Here is a 13367-nt window from a genome sequence, read left to right on the forward strand (position 1 = left end):
CTCATTAAGTAAAAGGGTGAATATTTAAATTGCTAAGTATCTTTGATATGTGCTTAGAACAATGTGTCTATGTTGCCAAATGTTCTGTTCATCTATCTGTGTTGATCCACATATTCAACACAAAGTCACGGTAAAGTCACAGGGAATAAAAGGTTCAATTTGTATAAAGTTTTTCATGTTCAAGGTCATTCACTGATCTATGTAGGTTTAATGCATTGATTAACTTGTAGTGATTGGACATAGAAAACCAAAGTAAGTACAGTATAGGAAATCAACACAACCATGGAGAACAAAAACAACATTATTTTGACATCTCAGACAATGTGTGATAACTTAGCACAGTAAAAACAAACATGCTGCCTGGACAATAGAATAGGCATTGCCATTGTGAAATAACAGAAACTTCATCTTCTTCTTCTTCTTTCGGCTGCCCCAGAGATGGAATTTCTCTGTTTTTACCTACTTAGTAAGATGGTGTCACCAGCTCATTAATTCAAAGGGATTTCTCATTATACTGGGTTAAATGAGACAAACACCAAGTATGTTTGTGTAAGCATATCATTAGCTGAGGGATAGGCTGGGAGATTTTACTGAAACAGTAAAATGAAGGCACATATGGTTTCATAATTTGAATTCATATTTTGTGGATCCATCCAGCCATCCTTTTTAAGAAAACTAATTACAAAATCACAGGATGCTTTAGCCATTCCCAACACCAATGTATAAAAGGCAGGCACCAGTTATGAACAGGAAACCAGTTTATCATGGGTCACACTTATATATTGTAACCACCAGGAGGTGCTTCAGCTCCCCAGACCTTAGACACAGTAATGCTCAGCACACTTTTAAGTTCAAATAAAGAATATTTATTTAAACAAAAGAACTCTTCACGTTCATTTTTCCAAAGATTAGTCAAAATAACACAAAAATAAACCAGTTCTTCCAACTTTCTGTCCTCCTGGCTTCTTTTATGTCTGACCTGGGAAAGCTTTCAGAGTCCTCCCCCAACAGTGCCCTCTGTCGATCACCAGGGACCCCAACAAGGCTGTACCTCCGGACTCCATCTCCCAAGCACCCCTGCAGGTGTCCCTATTGGGTTACTGTACGAGGACCACTACCACATAGCGTATGGGGGATGGAACCAATCCTGATCCTTGACTTCAACTTGTTCATCCATTAAATTATACCGGCCGGGCACAAAGTTATTTTTCTGTCCTGCTGGCCAATTCCTCTGACTTTCCGCTCTGGCTCCCAATCCAAGTACGAAATGATCCTCTTTCCCAGCCGGGATGCCTGATTTCCTCCTACAACATACAGTCATACACACTTAACACTGGCTACTTCAGACATATAAGTTAAAGTGATATCAAGTTAAATTGATACATACATCTTTTGTCATTTGGAAAAAAGGCAGAGTATGCAGAATGAAACCAAAATACCAACATTAAGAAAATGTAAACTACACACAGCAAAGAGACTGTGCTGTGAATGATCCTAGTCCCCCAATCTATGAGAAAGAATGATAATCACTGTACTATAGTGTATGCACTTGTTTAACATCTAGGTTTATATAATCTTTAATAATATTTTTATCAAATTAATATTTTGATGTTTTTAATACATATTTTGTACAGTTCCATTCTCCTTTAAATTACTCCTGCAATGTTTAAGTATACTTATATTTTAAATATTAAAATGACCGATAGGCAAACTAGTGTTGGTCTAAATCAGCTGGGATGGAGGCTTTGATGTGGGTGATTACCAGTCGTTCAAAGCACTTTGCAATGACAGGGGTGAGAGCAACTGGTCGATAGTCATTAAGACAGGTTATCCTCGGTTTTTTGGGAACAGGTACAATGGTTGTGGATTTCAGGCACAAGGGGACTACACCTGAGGAGAGAGAGAGGTTGAATATGTGTGTAAATACCTACGCTAATTGGTCAGCGCAGGCCTGGAGCACATGTCCTTGCATATTATCAGGACTTGCTGCCTTCCTTGTATTGATGTTTTTGAGTGCCCGCCGCACATCATGTATGTGTACGACCAAAGGCTGTGAGTCTCCGTTTAGCCCAAAGCTGACTGGAAGCCGGTTATTGTCCTTGTCAAACCGTGCAAAGAAACTGTTAAGTTCCTCTGCTAGGTTGGCATTGTTATTGGCCAGTGTGTCTTGTATGTCATTTTTCTTTTTGTAATCCTTGCCACATCCGCTGTGAGTTTGAGTTACTGTGAAAGTCCTCCTCAATCCGTTGTTTGTACATTAGTTTAGCAGACTTGATGTCCTTCTTGAGGTTGGCTCTGGCAGCTTACTATAGGCTGAGGTGTCTCCTAATTTAAAGGCTTTGTCCCTTACCCTGAGCAGCTGTTTGACTTCACTATTCATCCATGGTTTCTCATTTGGGTAGACCTTAATCCTTTTGTTGACAGTGACATTGTTCACACAGTAATTAATATATGACAGCACAGATGAAGTATATGTCTTTAAGTCTGTCTGATGAGAAAATATATTCAGTTGATCGGTACCTTTAATGATCTGAGTTCCCAAAGCCAGTCTCCATTTCCAGGGGCTAGTTCATCTGTGTCTTTCCCACTTTCCTAGTCTGAGGTCATGGTTACTTCTCAGAAAAGAGTGGACTGCTCTCTCCATCTCTGTGGGTGGGGTTGGGGGATGGGGGGGGGCACAACTGCTCTTAGTAAAAGAGTTCAAGGATTTCTGGATCTTTGATTGACAAGTGGATTGGAGCAGCAGCTGTTCTGTTGATGTTGGATAAGTGGGAGCTGAGTCTAAAGACAAACCTCGATTTACCGGTTGAACTATAATTGTGAACTGTGGGTACTGACTAAAAGAATGAGATCAAGAGTAGAACCTGCAGAAATTAGTTTTCTTTGTAGGGTGGCTGAGCTATAAGGGTAAGAAGCTCAGTAATTCAGGAGAGCCTCAAAGTAGAGTTGCTGCTCCTCCAGATTAAGAGGACCTAGTGGAGATGGTTAAGGATGTCCCCCAGGCAGTTGCCCCATAGAGCTGCCCCAGGCACGTCCCACTGGGCAGATGTCCAGCAGCAGACCTAGGGCATGCTGGAAGCGTTATTTCTCTCAGCTGGCTTTGGGAGCACCTGGGAATTCTCCATGAGGAGCTGGAATTTGTAGCTGTGAACAAAAGCCAGGATTGACCTGTCCTGGCTTGCAACCCCTGTGACCCTCGCCAGGAAATGCAGTTTCAGAAAATGAGATGAGATTGTTATGCAGAGAGCCTTTTGGGGAAGATACAAACGTAAGTGTTATAAACATGTTGAAAAAGAAATGACAAGATAATGAAGCATGTAAAAATATGTGACCAGGAAAGAAAGGGTTTTCTTTAGGGGAAAATAGGAGGGTAATCTGTCAGGCTGAGTTCAAAACTCTAAGAAACACTATAAACAGTCAGGGTTAAAAAAAAAACTAAACTTTTTGTTAAAACACAGATCTGACAAAGAAGATCCTTACTTGTCTATAAGCCTTTAATAATAATAATAATAATTCATTTACATTACCCCATTCACCTACACAAGCTAGAATGCCAACTTCTGTGCACCTAAATCTTATATAGACATAGCATGAATTAAATGACAATCAAAACAGTGGTGCATTAAATTTGATAAATATATGTTAAAAAATAATAATTACTCTCATGGCATGAAATTTTGTATATAAGTTGGTAAATATTTTATATGTCTTTATTTGTGAGTCAGACAAAGCAGGTGTATTGTTAATGTTTCATGATTTTACTGACGTGAACAGCAATGCTTTCCTAATTAACCAGTCGTCCTGAGTCTTTAGGACTGAAGTGCTTCAAACTGGTTTGCCAAATGATTCTCTGCAGGACACATTCTCAACCCCCAGAAGCAAGCCAGACTGGGTAGCTGGCAAGCTTCAGCTTATCAAATGGTCTCGGGTGCAGGTGTAAAATTACAGTGTGGGGAAAGGAGCATCAGACCAACTTGGCAAGTGTGACTGTGTTTGGACTTCCAAGAACCTATAAGTCAGTAACTGGAGGATGAGTTGTAACAGAATTCTACTGGTCTAAAGTTAGGTGTTTGGGATTGGTTTTGAATCAGAGGCCATTCTGTACTACGATACCCTATTGGTGTATGGACTTGGACAGAAAATCAATAAATTTGGTTGCTTTACTCTTCCCTCTCTCTCACACACACACCACGGCCATGAAAAGAGGAACTAAGCAAAAAGCACAACTTGGCATCCATATTGAGACAGGTAGGTGGACTGTCCTGAAGAAAGCTGACTGGAAATGATAGCTTAAATATAGACATTTTAGTAACTACAAGTCTGTATGCAGCCTGAAACTACACATCTAGCATTTATCAGGTTTTATGTTTGCCAATATGCACTTGTATTTTGCTTATTGTTATTGTTGAATGAATATTATCAGTAATACATTGTTTAAAGTTGTAACTTAACTCCTGCTTGTCTTTTACTTTACCTAATTGCCTGATGTTATAGATGTAGAAGGTTAAGTGGGGAAATGTTATAAAGTACAATACCTTATAAATAGTGGTAAGTCTATGGGATTTGAGGCATTCTGATAAAGCTATATAATAAAGAACACAAAAGGGGAAAGTAGAGTAATATAGAACTATACCAAGACAAAATAATTACTTTAGAGATTAGACAAGAATTATCATAAATGTATGTTCTCAAACACATTCATGACATTAATTCAGTTGACTTAGTGGGGGTCAGTTACCCAAAGAAAGCAATAAACCTAGTGAATAACATCAAAATTTAAATCTGAAGATCAAATTTAAAAGAGGGCAAGCAACTTCCTAGCAATCACTAGTTATTCTTACCACAACTACAGTAAGACTAAAGAATTTCTGAAGTTTCACCCATGATGATCTCATTTATGTGTAGTTTTACTGTTTTGGACTGGTTTTTACATGGTGTTAACATTTTTATTTTCATTATGAAAAAAATGTCACTTCAGCACTAAATTGGATTGTTTTGTTGTGCAAGTTTCTATTTTGGGGATAGCATCTGTGGCACATTAATGTTCATGTGATCAGTGGTATTATGTGATGTCTTCACTCAAATATTTTAAAAGATATGGGTGTGTAAACTTGTTTTTCAACATATTGAATACCCTTCCTCTAATTTGAATGCCAAATGCACTTCCTCAAAGAATCAGTAGTAATAACTGTTATTTAATCTTTCTGACTATGATTATGGTTTAGTGTTTTTGCTTTGACAAGCGATTCTCTGACCAGTTCTTGCATTCAAACCATTTCCTGTTTTTGTCTACACCTTTGCCTATTTCTTTTAGTCTTTACATTTCCTAGTCATTTTTCTTATTTCTGCCTTTCTACAATCCCTCCCCTCATCACACCATCATCTTAAATGCCTTGATGTGATGATATCATGCATCATGTCACCACCTGCATCATAACAGAGATAGTTTTGTTAACAGCAACATTGCCAATTTATGGAAATCAACTTAGAAAATAGCAGTGCCCATGAGAGAAATAAGCACAAAATTTCACAATGATATTGTGAATAAAATAATAATAAAAATTAGTAATAACATATCAGATAACATGAGACAATTAACAGACAATATGAACATATTGTATAATGTGCCAAATTTTTTTTTCAGAATCCTGCAGTATCAACTGGGGTGTTTTCTGCTGTGTCAACAGGAATTATTATGACTCCATGTGACTATGTGAATTTCCCATTGGGATTAATAAAGTATCTATCTATCTATCTATCTATCTATCTATCTATCTATCTATCTATCTATCTATCTATCTATCTATCTATCTATCTATCTATCTATCTATCTATCTATCTATCTATCTATCTATCTATCTATAGTAACTGGAAATGTAGCACTTACATAACACTTGTAAGACAGGAGGTGACCTCTATTACATGTGCATGGTGAACAGCGGAGACAATAACAGTCCTTTAAGATAGTCTCCAGAAACATTTTGCCCAGAAACAGTTTCCACCAAACAGAGGATGACCTACAGTATTTCCTTGTTATATATGTTGTTTTGGATAGTCTTGCATAACAAGGAGGAGAAAGAGAGGAAAGGTCCAGCATATAGAAAGTTCATGAAGTAAATAAAAAGTATCATCTAATGCATTATGAGAGGGTTAGAAAAGCATTTATGGATCAGGCCATTAGTGGAAAATTAAATATTCGGCCCAAAGCTCTTGGATAACCTTTAACTTGGGTTAAGCAAGCTCATTAAGTAAAAGGGTGAATATTTAAATTGCTAAGTATCTTTGATATGTGCTTAGAACAATGTGTCTATGTTGCCAAATGTTCTGTTCATCTATCTGTGTTGATCCACATATTCAACACAAAGTCACGGTAAAGTCACAGGGAATAAAAGGTTCAATTTGTATAAAGTTTTTCATGTTCAAGGTCATTCACTGCTCTATGTAGGTTTAATGCATTGATTAACTTGTAGTCATTGGACATAGAAAACCAAAGTATGTACAGTATAGGAAATCAACACAACCATGGAGAACAAAAACAACATTATTTTGACATCTCAGACAATGTGTGATAACTTAGCACAGTAAAAACAAACATGCTGCCTGGACAATAGAATAGGCATTGCCATTGTGAAATAACAGAAACTTCATCTTCTTCTTCTTCTTTCGGCTGCCCCAGAGATGGAATTTCTCTGTTTTTACCTACTTAGTAAGATGGTGTCACCAGCTCATTAATTCAAAGGGATTTCTCATTATACTGGGTTAAATGAGACAAACACCAAGTATGTTTGTGTAAGCATATCATTAGCTGAGGGATAGGCTGGGAGATTTTACTGAAACAGTAAAATGAAGGCACATATGGTTTCATAATTTGAATTCATATTTTGTGGATCCATCCAGCCATCCTTTTTAAGAAAACTAATTACAAAATCACAGGATGCTTTAGCCATTCCCAACACCAATGTATAAAAGGCAGGCACCAGTTATGAACAGGAAACCAGTTTATCATGGGTCACACTTATATATTGTAACCACCAGGAGGTGCTTCAGCTCCCCAAACCTTAGACACAGTAATGCTCAGCACACTTTTAAGTTCAAATAAAGAATATTTATTTAAACAAAAGAACTCTTCACGTTCATTTTTCCAAAGATTAGTCAAAATAACACAAAAATAAACCAGTTCTTCCAACTTTCTGTCCTCCTGGCTTCTTTTATGTCTGACCTGGGAAAGCTTTCAGAGTCCTCCCCCAACAGTGCCCTCTGTCGATCACCAGGGACCCCAACAAGGCTGTACCTCCGGACTCCATCTCCCAAGCACCCCTGCAGGTGTCCCTATTGGGTTACTGTACGAGGACCACTACCACATAGCGTATGGGGGATGGAACCAATCCTGATCCTTGACTTCAACTTGTTCATCCATTAAATTATACCGGCCGGGCACAAAGTTATTTTTCTGTCCTGCTGGCCAATTCCTCTGACTTTCCGCTCTGGCTCCCAATCCAAGTACGAAATGATCCTCTTTCCCAGCCGGGATGCCTGATTTCCTCCTACAACATACAGTCATACACACTTAACACTGGCTACTTCAGACATATAAGTTAAAGTGATATCAAGTTAAATTGATACATACATCTTTTGTCATTTGGAAAAAAGGCAGAGTATGCAGAATGAAACCAAAATACCAACATTAAGAAAATGTAAACTACACACAGCAAAGAGACTGTGCTGTGAATGATCCTAGTCCCCCAATCTATGAGAAAGAATGATAATCACTGTACTATAGTGTATGCACTTGTTTAACATCTAGGTTTATATAATCTTTAATAATATTTTTATCAAATTAATATTTTGATGTTTTTAATACATATTTTGTACAGTTCCATTCTCCTTTAAATTACTCCTGCAATGTTTAAGAATACTTATATTTTAAATATTAAAATATTTTAACATATTTTAAGTATATAAATACTGAAATATTTTAAGTTTCAAGTCACAAAACCTGAATCAGGGGGTTTCACCTCATTTCTGTAAGTTTAACCTTAGAGCAAGGACAATGTGGTTTAGAGTACTGCCTGTCTGTAAACACTTTAATCAAAATTCCATTCAGCGTTTTTAATAACAGCCTTGTTAATGCAAGACTGTTCCATCTTTTTAATGGAAGAAAAAAGTGTGAAGAATCTGCACATTATTGTACAGTTGCTAAACATTAGAGTCAGTTATCCCATATATTTTAGTGGATTGTACTTCACATTTAGGGTTTGTTTGTTTGTACACTCAATAAAAGGCACCATACAATGCTTTTTGGTATTAAAACTTACAATCAGCACTATAAATTAAGATGGGCAATCAATGCAATCAATACGAAATAGGTTTGGGGTGAAAAATCTGATATCCATGGCACCTGACTAGGAGTATCAGAATAGGGTTGCAAAAGAAAAAACATAAGGCTCAACATTGACTTAACATTTGAAGACGTATTTGAAAACATTGTATAGGTTAAAAAATAAAATATTTCACAAAAAAATGCAAACTTTCTGGCTTTTATACGGTGGCCGAGAAGGGCAAAACAAATTTACATGTCTTAATGGTTATAGATTTGTTTTAGAAATGTAAATTTGTTTTGCCCTTGTTGACTACTGTACTTTTATGTCTTGCCCTAAGTTCTACTTTATTTGATTGACACAAAGGCAGAAGAGCCTGTTTGCAGAAGATCATCCTTCACATAGATAGCATGAACTTTCTGAACTGATTATGTAAGTTTTGAGAAGCAAAGTCATTCTTTAGCACTTAGAAAAAGTAAATAAAAGAGATCTGATGCAACAATGGCTTTAAGAAAATCATGATCTTAAAATCTTCTCCATAAAACCTAAGCCAGTAAAGACGGATCAAAGACGGATCATACCCACTATTTGAGTATGCCAAGTCAGGCTTTGCTCTATATAAATTCCAAGATATGTATAAAAGCTTATCTTCTTAATGCACTGACCTTATATAAGACTTGATTTTCAAGTATTGTCTTGGTATTTCTTTTTTAGGACCACATGGTGAGCCATATTTTCATACACAGTATTTAGCCTGCGTGCTTTGTGTGTGGGTGTGTGTGTGTGTGTGTGTGTGTGTGCGTGCCCTGCCCAGGGTTTGTTTCCTGCCTTGCGCCCTGTGTTGGCTGGGATTGGCTCCAGCAGACCCCCGTGACCCTGTAGTTAGGATATAGTGTTATAGGGTTGGATAATGGATGGATGGATGTTTCTTAGGAAACTGTTTGGTGTTTGATATGCCCTTTCACAGTGAAATTACTAGCTTTTTGTTGCCAGTTAATAGCATATGCTTACTGTTTAATTTACTTAGATGTTTAAAAAGTTTTTGATACAGACCCACATAGAATATTGATTCTGAAACTAGAAACCTTTGGAAACCTGGATTTCAAATTGGTGAGTCAGGAGGAGACAAAGAGACCAGATAAGAGAAGAATGCTTCATGTTGGGTGGGGTCATCAGTGGAGTAACTCAGGGGTCTTTCCTTCTTCTTCTTTTGACTGCTCCTGTTAGGGATGCCACAGTGGATCACCTTGTTCTATATCTTCCTGTCTTCTACATGTTGCTCTGTCACACCCTTAACCTGCATGTCCTCTCTCACCATATCCATAAACCTTCTCTGATGCCTTCCTCTTTTCGTCTTACCTGGCAGCTCTATCTTTAACATCCTTTTCCCAATATACCGAGCATCTCTCCTCTGCACATGTCCAAACCAATGCAATCTCACCTCTCTGACTTAGTCTCTCAACTGTCCAACCTGAGCTGACCCTCTAATGACCCTTCTAATCTTGTCCATGCGTGTCACACCCAATGCAAATCTTAGCATCTTTAACTTCAGCTCTGCCTCCTGATTTACCTCAGGGGTCTTTCCTTAAATCATTATTTTTTCTAATTTGCAGTATATTAATGACATTAATTCCTGCATAGTTAGTAAATATTTAGATTTGAAAATGACAGCAAAATTGGGCAAACAATTTAATGCAGAAAAAGAAAACAGCTACATTGAAGCATATATGAAAGGGAACACCTTATTCCAGGAAAGCTACCCCTAAATAGGATTAGGAGTTTATGTTGACACAATATCCAATTCGGCAATTCAAAATGTGAATTAAATGTTAAGCTATATTGGAAAAACTGTCATGGGACATTATGTTCAGACTGTGTAATATTTAGTAAGACCATTCCTAAAGTACTGAGCACAATTCTTGTCACCTCAATACAGAAATGATATAGCAGGACTAGAAGCTGTGCAGAAGAGAACAGCCAAGTGTTTCCCAGGACTAAAGGATATATCCAACTCTAAGAGGCTGATGGAATTGAATGTTTTTAGTCTTGATCAGAGAAGATTACATGGGGACCAACTCCAGGTCTTCAAAATTCTCAAAGATACCAGTAAAGTTAATCCAACAGAATACTATCGATGAAATATGAATTACATACTCAAGAACACCAGTAGAATTTAAGGGGAAGTGAATTTAAGAATGAAAGCAAGAAAACACCTCTTCATACAGTGAATCATAGGAATCCAGAGCACACTGCTGAGTGGTGTAGTTGAAACAGAAACCTTGACAAGTTTTAAAATACATCTGAATGAGATATTTTGACAACTTAGCTATTACCTAACCAAACAAACTTGATTGAGTCTGTGATCTCCTCTTATTTGTCAAAGTTATTATGTTCTTAAGTTGGCACTGGTGTGACAGTTTGCAGTCCTCTCGACTCCTTGAACCATCTGACCACTCTTCAGACACCAGGTAAAAGTCCAATAATTATTTATTCGGACAATATTAAAGTGCACAAAGCACCTACACTCCACAATACTCATATAATAATCAATAATCAATAATAAACAATCAATACAATCCTCCACACTCCCAGATGCATTGCCACCCTTCCACCCAAATCAGCTCCACGCTCTGGTGTTTCACAGTCCTTTTTATAGTCCTTGACCCAGAAGTGTTTCACCCTCTCTGTCCACGTGACCTGGAACACTTCCGGGTCAGATAAAAATCCTTTCTTCTTCACCCCGGAAGCACGTCATTCCTCCTGTCCATGTGACTTGAATGTACTTCCTGGGCGTAGGGCAAATAATCCTTGTTCCTCGCTGCAGCGTCCCCTACCGGTCCTCACGGCATCCAGCAGGGTTGGGGATAAAAACTGCATTGTACAGATTTCCCTGCAGGCATTCGGGGCACGTCCATGCTGCAGAAAGGGCTCCACCTGGCGGCCTGGGGGTATTGGCCGGGATGAACGGCCGGCCACATGTCACATTGGGTATTCATATTCCAAGCAGCAAATAGTGTTGTGTATCATTGTATGATGTAGCAATATTCTGATGCTTCTCTCCATTACTTATGTTCATACTTACTTCTTATGTTCTTATGTTCGTGCAAAAACTAAAAGCCCAAAAACTAGACAATAAAATAAAAAATATGTTTTATATGTTTACAGCAGTACTGTCTGCAATGTCTGCTGTGCTGTGGTAGAAAATTTTGTGTATATGTACTAAAGGTTCAATTTTATACCGAATGACTTTGTAAAAGTTAAAGTAGCATACATTAATATATTGCACACCTTTGATAATGTTAACCTAAAAAATGTAAAGTTTGGAAGAATTCATTTATAAGACTGATGGTACTGTTTTTCTCTTTTTTTTTACAGCCCCAAACCAAAAGGATTCCAGAGAGTCTGAAGATCTAACTATATATACTGCTATATTCTTCTTGTGAAGCATTGACTTCTGAAAGTCTGCTTATGAACTTTTATGATGCCGTAACTACTGTAATGAAGATCTTTATTCTTCCATGTCATGTTATTCTTCTTGAATGGCAAATCACATAAGCCTATAGAGTTCATCAGGTCCTCCATTTCAGCTGCAGAGTTCTCTGGAATTAAAATTCTAAATGAACATTCTTAAGGATTTGTTGAATAAAAAAGGAAAAGATGAACTGCAAACATGTAACAAACATTTTTCAGTTGTACAGTTAGATGGTGGTTATTTTTACCATCTTTATTTTTTATGTTTTATTCATGTAATGCACTGGCACATTTCATCCAGTTAGGCTCCTGCTTTGCTCTCGTTGTTCACAGTAGAGGCAGAGCTGCTTGTTCTCTAAACTCTTCATTGAAATACAGATTAAAATAATATAGGGATCAAGTGCATTATTTTCCCTCAAAAAGACCAAAGAACAGAACAGAATGTTTTCATCATCAAGAACATACCAGTTAAAGGTGCATTTATTCATATAAACAAAATGTATTGCACCAAAAATGTTAATGCCTCTATGAAGATAGTAAATTCATTCCAAGATTTAAGACTTTTAAATCTGAAAGATGCTTAACAGGACAAGCAAAAAGCATCATTTTTGTCATTTATAGTGAAACTATACTATTCACATTTACGAAGAGTAAACAAATTGCAGGAAGACTCTGCTGCCAGCTTACATTCAAAATTTCAATTTCATTGGAATGCAATTTTAAAGCTACAACTTTAATCAGGTGCATTGGAGTCCTTTATTACGCTATCTTTAAACAATAATCAAGATGGCACTAAAGTTGGTTTGGAACAATATTAGCAGTCCTTTTTGTGTAGGGAACACAGACAATAATAAAGAGATTTAATAAACTTGACATTGTCTATGTAAATATTAAGAAACACTTGGCATTCTTCAAGACTGCAAAGTACCCACAATGCCAGGAACATTTTTTTTCCTAATGTGATTTTCTGCATTATTGCACAAGGTGAAGAGGGTGCTGTGATTGCCCCGACAGTGTATCATCTGTATAGTGATTGGATAGGCTCCAGCCTCCTGCATCCATGAATTGGATAAAGGTGGTTTGAAAATGTTATGAATATTATGTATAGTATTTCTTAATAAAGGATGACTTGTATAATAAAAATTGCTGGGTGCTATACCTTCATTTTTTACTACTCATATGAATGAAAAACTACCTGTTTATCAGCCTACAAAAATATTTTTCCTAGAATGCAGTTAAGTGAAATATGAAGTTTGATGATTCAATGAACCTCTGCCTTACCACCTCTGGTAACTTCATTCAAATTTTAGCTAAGTCATCCTGTTTAGTTTGAACTATTTGGGTGTGTGTGTCTCTCTCATCTTTATGTGCTTTTCTTGTTTTTTGTTTAAGGTTGTACAAAATTTGCTTAATAAAATCAGTAAATTGATATTGTATATCAATGTGAGGTGAGTGCATGAGTTTACCCTGTGTTGAACTTGCTCCTTATGTGGACCAATGCCAGGATAGCATGCGTTCAACCTACAAAATTTTTTTTACCCTAGAGTATAGTTATGTGAAATGGATGATATAATGATT

At 37.1% G+C, this 13367-nt stretch overlaps 1 protein-coding gene across 2 annotated transcripts in view; it reads left to right on the forward strand.

Annotated features, from left to right (window-relative positions):
- The window catches only part of cd4-1 (CD4-1 molecule), a 106534-nt gene extending 93375 nt beyond the window's left edge, over positions 1-13159 (forward strand). The window contains exon 10 of one of the 2 annotated variants that reach the window (XM_028810018.2): positions 11694-13159. In XM_028810018.2, coding sequence (XP_028665851.1) covers positions 11694-11724 — 31 coding nt within the window. In that variant the 3' untranslated portion in view covers positions 11725-13159. The remainder of the gene's footprint in view (positions 1-11693) is intronic. The other variant, XM_028810019.2, reaches the window with a different exon arrangement.
- Positions 13160-13367: the final 208 nt, after the last annotated feature.

This window comes from Erpetoichthys calabaricus, chromosome 9 (genome assembly GCF_900747795.2).
Source record: "Erpetoichthys calabaricus chromosome 9, fErpCal1.3, whole genome shotgun sequence".
In the NCBI taxonomy this organism is placed as follows: domain Eukaryota; kingdom Metazoa; phylum Chordata; class Cladistia; order Polypteriformes; family Polypteridae; genus Erpetoichthys; species Erpetoichthys calabaricus.